Genomic DNA, 14,790 nt, shown 5'->3' with positions numbered 1-14,790 from the left:
AAAGTTCCCAGTTTTTTGTGTGTGTGACTCATCTGAACTACCACTTTATTCACAAAGATATACACAGCTAAAAGGAAAATATGACTCAGAAATGACTTTAGGTCTGGGTCTCGTCTGCTCCAAATATTGCTCCCAGGCGTTTGGCTTTTTTTTTTTTTTTTTTTTCAGATTTCATTTTTCACATCCTGGCAAATCAGCTTTATGCGCACCACAAATTTTGCATGAATCTCCATTTTCCTGTGTAGGTGAGATGAAGATGATCAAACTGACACAACAATTACTCTGGGGGTTCATTTTGCTCTGCACAGTAAACCTCAGCATCCAGCAAGTGTCCAGTGGCAACCAAAGCTCTCGAGGACAGAGAGGTAAGCATCAGCCCGGTCAGACCAACACACACCCAGCGGGGCTCATTAGGGCTCCTGGTCAAAGGCCTGCTGGCTTGGAGCAGAGCTCAATTAAAGCACAAACATCTTTAGAACCACCATACATTTTTAAGATGCTATAAGTCACAGCACAGTTGTTGTTGTTGTTGTTTTTTTAATTTTGCAAAGTATGATATTAGTGGTCCTTATCAATTCTCGCAGATGCATCTCAGTTTATAAAAATATAACTGAAAAATCAGGTAATTGCAGTAATTTGATTCCAAACTGAGACACATGTATATTTTCATTAAGCAAAGTGAAATACAATAAAACTCAAACATTTGTTTCAGTTATTTTTTATAATTACAGCATGCAGCTTATGAAAAATAAAACAAAGGTTATCTGACAATTTGAATATGACTTGACATGTAATATGTAATATATGAAATTAATAATAAAGAAATATGTGGAATGGCTAGTTTATGGCTTTCACCATCAAGAGAGCGAAGGCACTTTTACCTTCCAGTTAACTTTCCATGATTAGGCTGTGCAACACTCTGTTGATAGGAGGCTTCTTTTGCAGTTAACCCTTTGTGGTTACCCTCTTCTTGAAAGCTATGAATGAATGGTGGAGATGCCTGCAGTATTCGCCATGATTGTACAGACTGTAGCAATGTGCTTTTAGAATTTAAGTGTTTATGTAAATTAGCTTTTCAAACACATTCCTATTTACTAAACTGCATATGGATTGTATTAAGGGATTTTTTTTTATTAAAAGCTCTGAGCAGTTTTTCAGGGTTTTCTTTTCATAGATCTCTATATATGAATTGGTTGCTGTAAAATCAGTGGCTTCTGCTCTAGATGTTCAGTCTACCAGGAGCTTTTGGAAAGATTCTTCAATTCCCTGAAGATAATAATATAATGGTTGACAGATTTTAATGAAGAGACAGGATTTTATGTCATGGGGAAAAAAGGTTTCCAGGCATTACTTAAAGAAATCAAGGAATGGTTTACGTAACTCTGCATTTGCATATAATATGTTCTGAGAAGCATCTAGAGACTTAAACTGTCAGATAATGTAGTGGAGTAAAGAGTACATCGCTTGTGACAGAAAGTTCGGGAAGTACCATCATGAAACAGCATAAAATATTAATGTTCAAGTAAAGTACTTTTGAAATATGTGATAGTAATGAACTAGAATAGTGAAGTAGACAAAATAAATGTTCCATCCCTCGTTGTGTCTGAGTTTCTAACCATTTTGATTATATGTAGTGCGCAATATATTTGGCATATTCTAAGTTTTCAAATTTGACTGTATAAATAAGATTGATGCTGCAAAAAAACATACTTGGAAATGTTTGTTCTTGAATTTGCTATTTTGCTATTATGTGTTACTCATATATTCAAGAGTCTCATTTATTATCTAAAAAACCGAATTTGTACATAACATTTTTGCAAGTTTGACTACATTATTTTGATCAAACAGTTTGTACTTGATGTATAGTTTCAAATACTTTTGTACTCTTGTTTGGATATTTATGGAATAACGTAAGATACTTGAGTGAAGATACACAACAATACTGTTACTTTACCTCTGATTTCTGGTGATCAGGCACACGTCAGGTCATGATTTGGATTGGTAATACTTCTCATTCCACTAGGTGGTGCTGTTGCTCTAAAAACAATAACAGCAAGCGGTATAAGTAATGGATAAGCTGCCTTTTTACTGGGTTATTAAAATGAGATAAAACGTCATTTATTTGTTCAGAATTTAACATTGACTAACGCCAGGACACTGACTATTTATGTGAAGAGACGGAAAGTTTTAAAGGGTCACACTTAATTGGGGTCTCTGATGAATGTTTGAGTGGCTCACCAAAACCAAGAGCTTTAAACAATTATAATATAAATTTTGTTTACACATTCATCAGACACAGACCAGGACAAAAAGTTCAGAAATAAAGCTTAGCATTTTTTTCAAGCTATTTTTCCACTTTCTTTAATTTCTATTAATAAAAAAAAGTAAAACATCCAGGTTAGAATTGCTGGCTACCTTTAGTGACCCCACTGTTGAGATAGTGAGCGCAGTGCTCTTGTGCTTCTTCTTGAATCAAACAAATTTTTTTTTTCCTTACTGCATTTCTTGGTCAGGGTCATCACAGGAGAGGACGGGGACGTGTGAAGTGGTTGCGGCTCATCGCTGCTGCAATAAGAATAAGATTGAAGAGCGCTCTCAGACAGTCAAGTGTTCTTGCTTCCCCGGACAGGTAGCTGGGACAACAAGGGCACTGCCCTCTTGTGTTGAAGGTAATAACACAGAAACCCCCTCTTGCAACTCTCTTAAAAAAATAAATATTTTGCTATGACCGGAAAGTGTTGCGTGTCAAAGTCAAGTCACATTCACCAGAAACTGCTGATGTCAAGGCTTTTAAAGTCCAAAGGAGCATGACATCTGATTGGGATGTTTTCCCCCAAACAACTTGTCTTTTTTTTTTTTTTTTTTTTGGAAGCTCTTCAATCGAAAAAGTGACCCTTTGCCACTCTTCCCCCCCCCCAGCCTCCATTGTGCTTCAGAAATGGTGGTGTAAAATGGAGCCGTGTCTGCAGGGGGAGGAGTGTCGAGTCCTCCCTGACCTTACTGGTTGGTCATGCATCTCTGGGAACAAAGTGAAGACCACGAAGGTGAGGAGGGACTCGGCATTAGTCTGAGTCACAGTTCGATTTGTCCATCCATCCAGCTGTTAGCGTTACCTGCTTGATTCCTCAGAAGGTTGCAGGAGGGGTGCTGAGGCATATCCCAGCTGACTGTGGGCAAGATGTGAGGCACACCTTGAATAGGTTGCCAATCCAACACAGTCATTCTATTCAAGTTTCTTTTTTTATAGCAGCGATAGCAATCAAAATTGTCTGAAGACGCTACACAGATGTCTGTGCCTGAGCTCCCTGGAGCGAGCACTAAGGCAAAAGCAAGAAAAAAAACAAAACAAAAAAAAAACCTCTTTAACAGGAGGAAACCTTGAATGCTGCCAAGCTTTTACAGATGGGTCTAGGGGATGGAGGAATGGGATCCATAAAGAAAGCCAGATATTCAAGAAAAAGAGAAGAAAAGGGACAGAAGATAGCACAGAGAGAGAAAGATTCAAAAGGCAAACCAATTTATTCATACAAATGTCATATTGAAGTTAGCCTAACCATTGTGTGTATACATGATGCATTCAGATGGTGCATTGCATTTACAAGAATGAAAATGGATAAAATGGGGAGAGCCGACATTCAGAGTATTAATTATAGAACAGCTGAGTGGGCATACAGTGTGCTTATGAGGTTACAGTTGGAAGGATAAACAGAGCAATGAGGCAGATAACTGTGTCAGTGATGACAGTCATTTACATTAGGGGTCTGTATGTGGGCATACTATATAACAGATCTCATTAGCAGAACGGAAAGAAATGGAAAAACTCTCAGCAGTACACAATACAAAACAACTTCACAGTAAAACACTGCATACAGATCTGGTTTTGTGGTGAGTCTAATCTTTTTTGGGACTTCCTGGTTGACTTGTATACATCCTAAAACTTTATTCTCTGCTGCTCTCCTTTGATTCTGACAGATTCCACAATCAAGTGTAATAACTGCTCCCATTGGCTGTATCAAACCTCTTGCTCTCGCCATCCTCAGCGTGCTCGGAAAACCTAATTCTATAATCTGGTGAATGATGGGGCCAAGAGGACAAACAGGAAATAAGCTGTGAACTAATTCTGCACACTAAAACCCATGTAATTAAATCTGACGGCCAAAGGAAAACCCCACCGCTTTTAGAAACGAGCTGTCTCTGAAGATGCCTTTTTGTTGAACTGCTTTTTATACATAATTCATAGAGTGGGGAATATTTTACAGTGAAAGTGGGGCAGGTAAGCAATGGAAGCATGCCGAAAAGGATCAATGGCTTCACTGCAGCCACAACACGGTAATCTTTAATCAAGGATAAAAAAGAATAGGATTCAGTTACATTTTTTGCTGTAGGAAGTGGGATGACTTCTTTGTGGGAGAATGCAAGGTGATCAGAACTCATAAGTCAAAGCATAAAAACAGAAGCAAACTCTCATTCTACAAGATGATGAAATAAACTAATTGATGAGAACAATTAGATGCAAAAAGTGGTTTTAAAAGGTTTCCCTTACACGTCATACCTGGATGACATGAAAGGGAAACCAAATTTTCAAATCATTAAGGACATATTTCATTTGCAACAAATCTCCAGCTAGTGGTTTTGTAAATACTATTCATCTTATATTTTATAGATTTCTTGGATTAGTGAACGAGTAACACCACCGTTAAGCTCATGCAGAGGCGGGCCAGACAGAGACCTTCCCAACATGTGCTCTAAAAGTGCCTTGTTGTAATCATATTTTTACTTTCACATCAGGCCCACCAGTTCACTGCGAGTTTAAATCAGGTCAAACGTAGTTCATGTTGAGGGAGAGCTGCGTGATAACACGCTTTAGTGATTAGGTTTCAATGTTTTTATCAGCTGTGTTGTTGAGAGTTACATTACTAATTCAGTAACATTAATAGTACTTCAACTTTCAAATAATAATTACTCCTTCAAATACTGTACTCTCTGTTCTGCAAGTGGCCAGGAGTTGCATTTATTCAAGACCAGTGTATCCTTTCACTGGTTTCACAGCCCCTTCCAAGCTTACAGAGATCTAATTTGAATGCCCAAAATGACACAACAAGTGAAAGATTTGACTGAGCAGAAATTAGAAGGACCACAGCAGAGTTAAGAATGATAATACCACAGGCTGTCCATGTCAAACACTAATTCAAAAATAATGCATTTAGTTTTGCTTAAAGTTTGTTGCCTGGGATGACCTGGCATTACTAAATAAACCAACACAAAGTTGAAGCAATTTTGCTAGATACACAGTAAAACAAGTTGCAATTCAAGGAGAAGGACTTAGGTTAGCCAAAAGCTTTGATAGTCAGATTTAAGTATTGTGTGAAAGGGTTGCTTCTTTAGTCAGCTTTAGGCAACAACACCAGCAGTGACCTTTAGTCCAGTTTTTTATTCTTTTGCAGGAGCTTGCCTGTGTAATCTGGCTCATTTTATGTTTATCACGGGTTTATCACTGATCAAAAAGAATGAAAACTGGGGCTGCCAAACCCACAGTGGGATGAGATGGAGGAAGGCACCCATTGCTCATATCTATGAGAGTGATAACACTCTGTAAAGGCCATTTAATAGGCTGATAACAGGCCAGGCAAATGTCTTGTCTTTAGTTCACAGGGGTTGATTCATCGGTAACAAAATAGATTTCTATAAGCCGTAGCTGTAAGTCGACGATAATACTGAGGTGACATGACTGTTGCAGAATTATTTCTCTTTTTTACTCTGTCCCTGTTCTCTTTGTAATGGATACTTTATACTTTAATCAACACAGTGCAGTAAATTGAGATTTTATCAAAGCTTGTAAATATACTATGTATGCAGCCTCTGAATTGTTTTGAAAAATAAAGGTAAAAGGGAAGCAACCTAAACATGGATTCTTTCTACTAGGAGGCTTCAAATTTTCTTGTGAAGCTGCATTTGATGCTTTAGAGTGCTTTATTGTTTCATAACAAACCCAGACCAGCTCTGGTTTGATCCACAGTGCTCGCATAGCACCAGCACTGGTTCCATTTATATTAACTGTTGGCTGTAACGTAGCAAAATATGGAAAAAGTAAAGTGTTGTGAATTGGTCAAGAACAGTGACTGTGAAAGCAGCTATGTAGAATGTATTGTCCTGCATATGAAAAAGAAACAACTTGGTTATTGGTAGTTTGGCTTCCCAAACCAGCCCTTAGCTTTAAAACCTGTCCTTTTCTCTGGACAAAGACAGAGTTGGGACCAAGATAGAAACTCTTTTATGTAGGACACGTATCAAACTCAAGGCCCGCGGGCCAAATTCAGCCCACTATTGCTATTTAGGGCCACATAAACAGCAGCAGTGCTGTCTATGTGGCCCTAAATAGCAGATAAATAGGGGTTGAATCATCGACTATGAAATAGTGGCAGATGAATTAGAATCTAGAATCTAGAGGGCCACATCTATTTATGTGGCCCCGTAGATTTTGGAGGACCGGATAAAGAGAACCTTCAAGATAACATTTGTGTGCTTAAATATTATTTTAATCAGTCGAATCCAATGAGCTTTTCTGTACGTGCAAAAGTACATCAACATGAAAAGATGTTTAATATTGTTCAATTATAAGAAGTATTCATCAAATGCAAAGAAAGCTACCGGTATAACATTTTAACAATTTTTTAATAGGTAGTTTTATTAATACATTCTGACACACAACTGGCAGAATGTTGACATTAGTTATGTGTATGTGCCCTGAAATGAAAATTTGATGTAGGAGAAATGTCTAGTTATGGATGGGATGTATGAAGATGCTTCAGGAAAGCAATAAAAAAATGGCATAAAATGTGAGTAAACTCACTGTGGCAAGTTTTATCAAAATCTGCATCAAACTTTACAAGTGCAGCATTTTGCAGGAAACGCCGCTGTTCAGGTTTTCTGCTTTGCTTCAATATTGAGAGCCTTTCTCACTTTCGCTTTCGCTTCTTATCCGAGACACACGTTTTACCAGCCTTTGGGTAAGTTTATCAGCTACACCAGCTTATCTCTTGACAGACTTCAGTTTACATACTGCAGTTTAGATGTCAAGCTATGCTTTAGAGCTGGATGTAGAAATCTGTGAATGTCTGACTAAAAAAAAAAAAAAGAAAAAGTCAGAATTTCCAACACACTAAGCTTTACTTCTTGTCCAAAAGTATCAACATCAACTTTCCCTTACAAAAAGAAAGAACCACTCACTCTTTTTCTTCTGTGTCTGTTTTTAGGTGGCACGGTAGCAAGACAGAAGCTTCTGCTAAAGAGTTCAATCCTCACCTGACCTCCTGCTGTCAACTTTTGCAATATTGGAACCCTCACAGACAAAGCAGAGAAAAACAGATATTTAATTAGATATCTCCTGGCTGAGCTCAAAACTGCAGAAACTCATTATTTAATTTTCTGTTTTCTTTGAATAGTTTTGTTTTGTGTTAATCCCCTAGAGAGAACAATCCATTAAATTTGACAAGAGATTAAGTAATGTAGTTTTTTCCAATCCAAACTGAGAGCTTCAGCTAAAGTCTTTGTTTTTGTGCTTGAAATGCCGGGCACATTGTGATGCGCTCAATCAAGGTTTGGCCCGAGCTCTTGGCAGACCCTTAAAAAGAGATTTTGTGGATTTTTTTTCAGGTGGCAGAAAGTGAACCCAGTCTGCAGCTTGTGACTTGCTGCCGCTTAAAGCAACAGACCACAAACACTGAGAAATTTATGATTACACTGTGTAGCAATTGTAGTCGGCGCTGTCCCTTACTCTTAGCTTCCTAACGAGGTCAGGTCCCTTTAGACTACCGTAAAGAAGCACTCTCACTCCCTACACATACACACACAAATGCACACGCCTACAAAGGCAGCTTTTTTTTTGTTTTTTTACCTCACTGGTCACAGGCCACCACCTGCAGGGCTGTGATGGCATGCGCACAAGCATGAAGTCCTAACGCAAAACAAGAACTGTTTGAAATGCTAATCATTAGGGGAAAGGAGAGGAGAAAAGAAGAAAAGAGAAGAGGAGCTTCTTCGCTGCAGAGAGTCTTTACATCAGGGTTTTTTGTGTGGCTCTCTAAACTGAGAGCTCCCATGGAGGAGACTCTTCTTATAGTAATGATTTGAAACACCGGTGTTTTTCTGCCTCGGAGCGAGTCGTTGCCTCTAAAAGAGCAGAATGTTTATTACCACTTAATCAGTTGTCCTCTTAATATGCATATTGCATATTTTCCTCCTGGACTCTCCCTGATTGACTCTCTTTTATCTCTTGAGCTCAAGCAAACGTTTCGCATTTAGTCTTGGTGAGAAAAAAACAAAAACATTTTTTTTTAGCACAACTTCAGCAGCTGCAAATCAATCCATTTTAGACATCTGGCTTGTTTGAAGACCACATGCTGTTCTGGCTGAAGGTACCTGAGTTCTAAGCAGCTTGCTCAACATCACACAATTATGCATTATAATTGTTTTCCTCGAGACAAGATTCTTTACTGAGCCATCATAGGATTCAAGGATTCATGCAGGGTGTGTAGACATTCAAATCATTATTACTATTCAATGTTTACAGGGAATGATGATAAAATAAACAACTAAGTATTTCCCCTGTCCCTAAGACAGGGATGTGATTGAGAGGAGTGTGCCTTTGCACTGGAGAGTTTCTGTCAAATTTCCCATAGTGGCTAAACTGGGCTGAAGCTTGATGGGTTAAAACATGTTTGAACTCCATTAAATAAAGTCAGACATTGGTGCTTTGACAAAATGTCCCTCTATGAAGGCTGGTAAGTAAGTGAGTGATTAAGAAACAAATATAGTTTGGGTGTTGAGGAGACAACAAAGGAGTTCTACTTAATACATTCAGGTTGTAATAATGCAGCAAGGTCCACATACAGTGCTGCAAAAATGTATTTACCCGCCTATATATTTCTTCTGTTATTGCTTTTTTGTAATTCAGGTTTTGGTTTAGGTTGCTCAGAGTGTAAGTGTCAGTAATTCATGAGTTTATTTTCTTTAAAGAGTGAAAATGATGTCACACAGAAACTCTTTTCTCATAGCTAATCTTTAAAACAGGGGAAACAAAACAATGTGCCATTCAAGTAAGGCAAATTTATGTAATACTTTATAAAATTTACTATGTAAGGCTAAAACAACAATTAAGAGCTGTAACAAATAAGGCCAGACAAATAATACACAGACATGTGTATCTCCTCATCAAAGCTAAATACTGTCTCCATCAGGACCATCAGGTCTCCATCAACCAGAGTTGAAAATATATTTTTGTCAGAGATATGGCATAGAAAAAGCACTTCATACCTACTGTTAGGCACAGTGGAGGTTCTATAATTGGGTGAGCTTGCTTCTCTTTCAAAGGCTCTTACAACCTTGTCAGAGTTCCTGGCAAACCTGAAAATTCTGAATAAACTGTCCAAATTATTAACAGCAGAAGTACCAATTGATGTGTTAGACATAATTTCATGAGGCATATGAACAATTTATTCCACACTTTTGCTTTTTCCAGGGGTAGTAAAAATTGTTGTGGGTACTGTATTATGCATTGCAAGTAAATAGAGTGCTGCATGGTCTTCCTATAGTCACTACAGACCAGACGATGCCTTTTACCCAATCATATTCATTGAACAATTTCTATGGAGGATTAACATTCCTCTGAGATGGAAAGCTAATTGGACCTAAAGAGTCAGTGATGATTCCACTTGTATTTTTAAAGGTTGACCAGATCTTGCAAACTGAACTCTGGAAAGGGCAGGGACTTGTCGAGCTAAAAACTTTACAGAATCTAAATATGAGATTAAGCCAACGTAAATGTTTAATCAGAGGAACATTTCCACAATTTCTTTTGTTTTTACTTCTGGACACATGTATTTTTATACTTATATATATATACACTATATATAGTGTATATATATATATATATATAATACTGTCATGTCTGTTCTTAGTGTTTGTGTGAACATGTTCTTGTTATCAAGAACTCCCTTTTAGCAATAAAAGCTTGGAAAAATGAAATAATGCACCCAGAAGGGATTATATCAGTGCTGACATCACACATCCTCAGATTTGTGTTTCCAAGAGCATTCAGACAGCCTATCATTTTTTGAAAGGAGTTGTGTGACATTCATTAGGCATTTTTTAGATATGTTTGTGATCCAAACAGAGTCATGCAGGTTCTTACAAAAAGTTTAGGCAACTTGCAGTATTTTGATTACCTTTTATCTATGATATAACCCTAAAGTCTCTCAGAGGTTTATTTCTGTGCTTCTTTGCAAATCAGGTAGAAATCCTGTCAGCACCTGTCAGGATACTTTGCTTTAAAAATTACATCCCATAATATGAATATGACAGCAGCCAAAACAAGGTAATTATGTTTATAGGCATTATAAAACCTACACTCTGTTGGAAAATGGGAGAGCGCTAATAGATGAGGTTTGAATACTGAGAATAATAGACCACATTATATTTGCAATGATATCTGAAAAAAAAGGGATTAAATATCCACAAAAGAAGATTGAAATAACTATTCGCCATTTGAGAGTTATGAGTCACTTCATTTTCATAATACAAACAAGATTCACAAGTAATTTCTATCAGCTCATTTGAGATGAGTTTCTGTATGATATGTGGGATGGCGTCTGCGGTCTCTGAAGTATCCTGTGCCAAATTAAAAATGTATAGTTAATTGTGGATTATCTACAGCAGTGAATGCAGTTGGGCTTACAGGATTCATTTGGTAGCTTGGCCATTATGAATAGAGGCATCAATACGAACTTCTGAGTAGGAGGGAAAGACTAACTGTTTGTGTTCCGAGTCTGTGATGCAAATTTCACTAATTTTATGGACATATTTATATGTTGAATTCTACTCAATGTTAACACTTTTCCTATTACATAGGAAATTACTTTATATCTACAAAAAATATATAATTTTATTTAAATAAATCACTGCAAGATGAAAGTTACTTCCTTTCAGGCTTTTTGCATTCACACAAACATTGCTCAACTGATTTCTCATACCAAATGTAGGATTGAAATTCACCTTTTAAATGCATTGTACAGCGTACACAACAGCATGATTTACTACGTTTAGCAATTTTGAGAGCTACCATAAATCTTTGCTGTGCTACAATGTAACTCTTCAGCCTGGAAAACTGACTGTCGAGGGAAAGAAGGCGTTTCTGAAGCGAAAAGTTGATATTTTCATCACAGACGTTTACAGGTGACTTTATGTCTTGATAACTCTGACCCTTCACATTTTGTGTGAGGGGGGAGACTTGAATCACATTTAATCAAATACGTCAAGATATAAACTTTAAGCAGTTAACATGGAAAAAAAAAGACAGAATTACCCTTATGAGATTTTTTATGCCGGTCTAATTTGAACACACATAGTGAGAGAAAACTGGCATGGTGTTTGCGATTTTTTGTGTGGTTTTGTTAAATTCACAATGGCTTAAGGTTATTGCTTATGTTTAATTATCTACACTCATATTTGCGTGTGTGTGTGTGTGTTCTCTGGCTTGCTTCAGTTAGTCTTACATTCTGCTCTTCTCCTCCCACCTGGTCCTGGTTTGCTGTTCACACCACCTGCACCGTGTCGGTTGTCTGCCTCCATCAGTATAAATGCTTCTTTGTTCTCTGTCAGATTCTCATTTTTGTTGTTTCTGATTTTTTCCTGGTGTAAGTGGGTTTTAGCTAAAGCTATACTCTGCTTTGTGGATGAAATTTTTACTTAAATCTGTCTCTTAACCAGCAGTTGTGTTCCTTATATATACAATTTACAACTGTAGTTTATCAGTAATGTAAAAAAAAGAAAAGAAAAAAAATCCAAGATGTATTTTTTTTCATATGTTGAATCATGGAGTTTTTTTTTATTATTATCTATGAGCAAACCTACCTTTAAGCTGAAATCTCAAAAAAAAAAAAAATTCTAATAATTCATGTTTTTCTCATTACAGTAGCAAACTTTTATTTTATTGGGATTTTATGACATGAATCAACAGAAAATAGTGAAGAATCTGCCAAGGTGGAAGTAAATCTACACCTATTTTAGGCTCTTTTAAATCTGAAAAGTGTGGCATGCATCTGTTTTCAGTCCTCTGGAGTCAATATTTTGCATAATCATCTTTGAAATTGTAACTGCAAGTAATTTGGAGTATGTCTCTATCAGGTTTGCACATCTAGAGACTAAGCATTTCAGAAAATGTTTTATTGTAAAGTAGCTCAGCACCTGAGACTTTAAGCCATTCTAAAACACAGATTTGGTTTGATCTGAATCATTACTTTATTTTTGGTCCTCTGGAAGCTAAGCATCCACCTTAAACAGGTTTCCTTTCCTTTTATTTAATTTTGCATCAACTATCTGTTTCTGCTAAAGAAATGCATCCCCACATCATGATGCTGCCACCACCACATTTCATGGGCATTGTGTGCTTTGGGTGTTTGTTTTATTTTTTAGAATGTGGCTTATAGACCAATATGCTCTGAGTCTCTTCCTGCACATGTTTACAGTTTTTCCTACATGATTTGTGGCTAACATTTAACAGGATTTCTAATAGCTTTCTTTCAACAATAGCTTTTTTTTTTAGCCACTCTTCCATAAAGGTCACATTTGTGGCTTGCTGAACTAATAGATGTCTTGAGCTGAGCTGTGGATCTCTAAGCTCATTAAGAGTTACTACGGACCTCTTAGCTGCTTCCCAGTGTAATGCTCCTTTTGACCAGCCTGTCAGTTTAGGTGGATGATCATGTCTTTGAGGATTTGCTGCTGAACTCTGCCCTTTCCATTTTTAGATGTTGAGTCCAAAAAGTTTCCATGAGATTCTCAGTGCTTGGCATATTGTTTCATAACATAACATACTTCATAATGTACTTCAAACTTCTTCATGACTTTTCACTCCAGTGTGTCCCTTTCTCTTCGTGATATTTGTTCACTGATGTTCCCTAACACAGTAGTTTCTAAAGTTAGGGGCCTGGCCCCACTTGTGGACATAAATATGCATGTGTGGGGCCTCGAGATCCTCTTGAGAAAATAACCTAATTACAAAAAACAAGCAAAGAGAAAGCACATTTCTATAAATGTTGTGAAAGATAAAATATGTCTATATAAATGAGAGCAACATATTGCTCAATATATTGCATGTTGATACTGATTGTTGTTATTGGGTTAGGGTTAGGGTAATTAACTTGGTAAAAACACTTGTATGCTCAACAAAAACTCAGAATAAGTCTCTTTAATTTTTAATTTATGGATCAGAAAGTTTGGGAACTATTTCTCACAAATTAACACTATCTTTTAAATTTCTATGTAAAATATTTCAGAAACCAAATACAATATAATTCCAACCAACTCGATAATTGTTTATGTTGATCTGTTGCAGCAAATAGTAGTAAAATAAACATCATTTTATAGTTGAACACTTATAGGTATGAACACTGTTGTAAGTCAGAATATAAAAATTGTTGAATTTGTAGTGTTTGTGGTCATGCTTTATATGTATTCTGAGGTTCAGAGCAAAGAATCTCTTCATCAGCCACTGTTTTGACTTTTTATATTTTAAGAACAAACAAGCACACAAATGTAAACAAGCGTCTGGAACAATAAAGCCAGAACAGCTTTTGAAGTATGATGCAGCACTTTCTGGGTTTAATTTACTGCATTCTAATTTCTTGAACTATTTTTAAAGTGTCTCGTATGGGTAATTGCGATTTACTGTCAGTACCCATTAGGTTCAAGTTTAAGTGTGAGGGACGAGAGGTGGAGACAGAAAATAACCTGGAGCAAGACACAACGGTCACAGAGAGAGATTGGACATGAGTCGCTTGCTGCTCATTCCATGTCCTTCGTCTCAGCTGATGACACATTCTGTTATTCTCTGCCACTGCACACAGAATGGAGTGAAAGGAAAATGAAGGTGGTTTTATGTTACACACAAAGAAGTGTTAATGGCGTACAAGGCTCCTCTGAGGGCACAACAATTTTAATTTCCAGGTCCACCGCAGATTATTCCTAACAACCAGCCCAAATCAACTTCACTAATAAGAACACACAGCTCTCAAACTCAGCCTGGAGGCACATGTGTGTCACGCTTAGTCTGTTCAGGTTCTACAAAGCTGAACCACTTTACCAACCTATTTTTGCAAACCTGAACTAACTGTGTACTATGTGCTGTGTTATTCACAATAGCCCAACAAAAGGCACAGGGAGCTCATCTTTAATTCAAAGCTTCTCTTCTCTCTCATACAGAGAGATAAATCACCTTCCTATTTATAAGGGAGGGGGAAAAAGGCTCCAAGTATTCATCTCTCCATTCAGCAATTATTTAGCGTACCTGTATCCTCGACAATTTTATAGAAGGATTCAATTTTGCGTTTCCGCAGGCATTTAGACGACGCTTTCACCCAGAGTGACATTGAGTGCTTGAGCTCATTTTTCTTCCACAAACCTGCAACACGTGATCGAGGCGCAGCTTGTCACATTAATCTCTAAACAATCACATCAGGTTCTCAGCCGGTTGCAACTTATTCAACTCACCACACCTGCAAACTAAACATCTTCATAGAGCATTTCCCACCTCAAAGATGTGTCCTGTTTTCACTTCGTTATCACACGTAAACGTTTACCATCATCAAACTGACTAGGTTTTGACTAATTTCAGTAAATACATATTTAAGTTTCAAAGATGATTGAAGATGGTAGTAATTACTGAGGGGTAAAACACTATCTAAAACAACCTAACCCTACTTGAAAATCTAAGTCCCCCCTAAATTATTGTGCCTC

General features: G+C 37.2%; 1 protein-coding gene across 1 annotated transcript in view; it reads left to right on the top strand.

The window, feature by feature from the left end:
- LOC122844591 (chemokine-like protein TAFA-2) overlaps positions 1-4,765 on the top strand; it is a 5,051-nt gene extending 286 nt beyond the window's left edge. Inside the window, exons 2-5 of the mRNA XM_044140255.1 lie at positions 246-365; positions 2,514-2,669; positions 2,920-3,044; positions 4,664-4,765. Coding sequence (XP_043996190.1) covers positions 246-365; positions 2,514-2,669; positions 2,920-3,044; positions 4,664-4,765 — 503 coding nt within the window. The remainder of the gene's footprint in view (positions 1-245; positions 366-2,513; positions 2,670-2,919; positions 3,045-4,663) is intronic.
- Positions 4,766-14,790: the final 10,025 nt, after the last annotated feature.

The sequence above is a fragment of the Gambusia affinis genome, linkage group LG01 (genome assembly GCF_019740435.1).
Source record: "Gambusia affinis linkage group LG01, SWU_Gaff_1.0, whole genome shotgun sequence".
Taxonomy (NCBI): domain Eukaryota; kingdom Metazoa; phylum Chordata; class Actinopteri; order Cyprinodontiformes; family Poeciliidae; genus Gambusia; species Gambusia affinis.
Note: the sequence above shows the minus strand (reverse complement) of the source record. Positions and strands in the feature narration are given on the sequence as shown.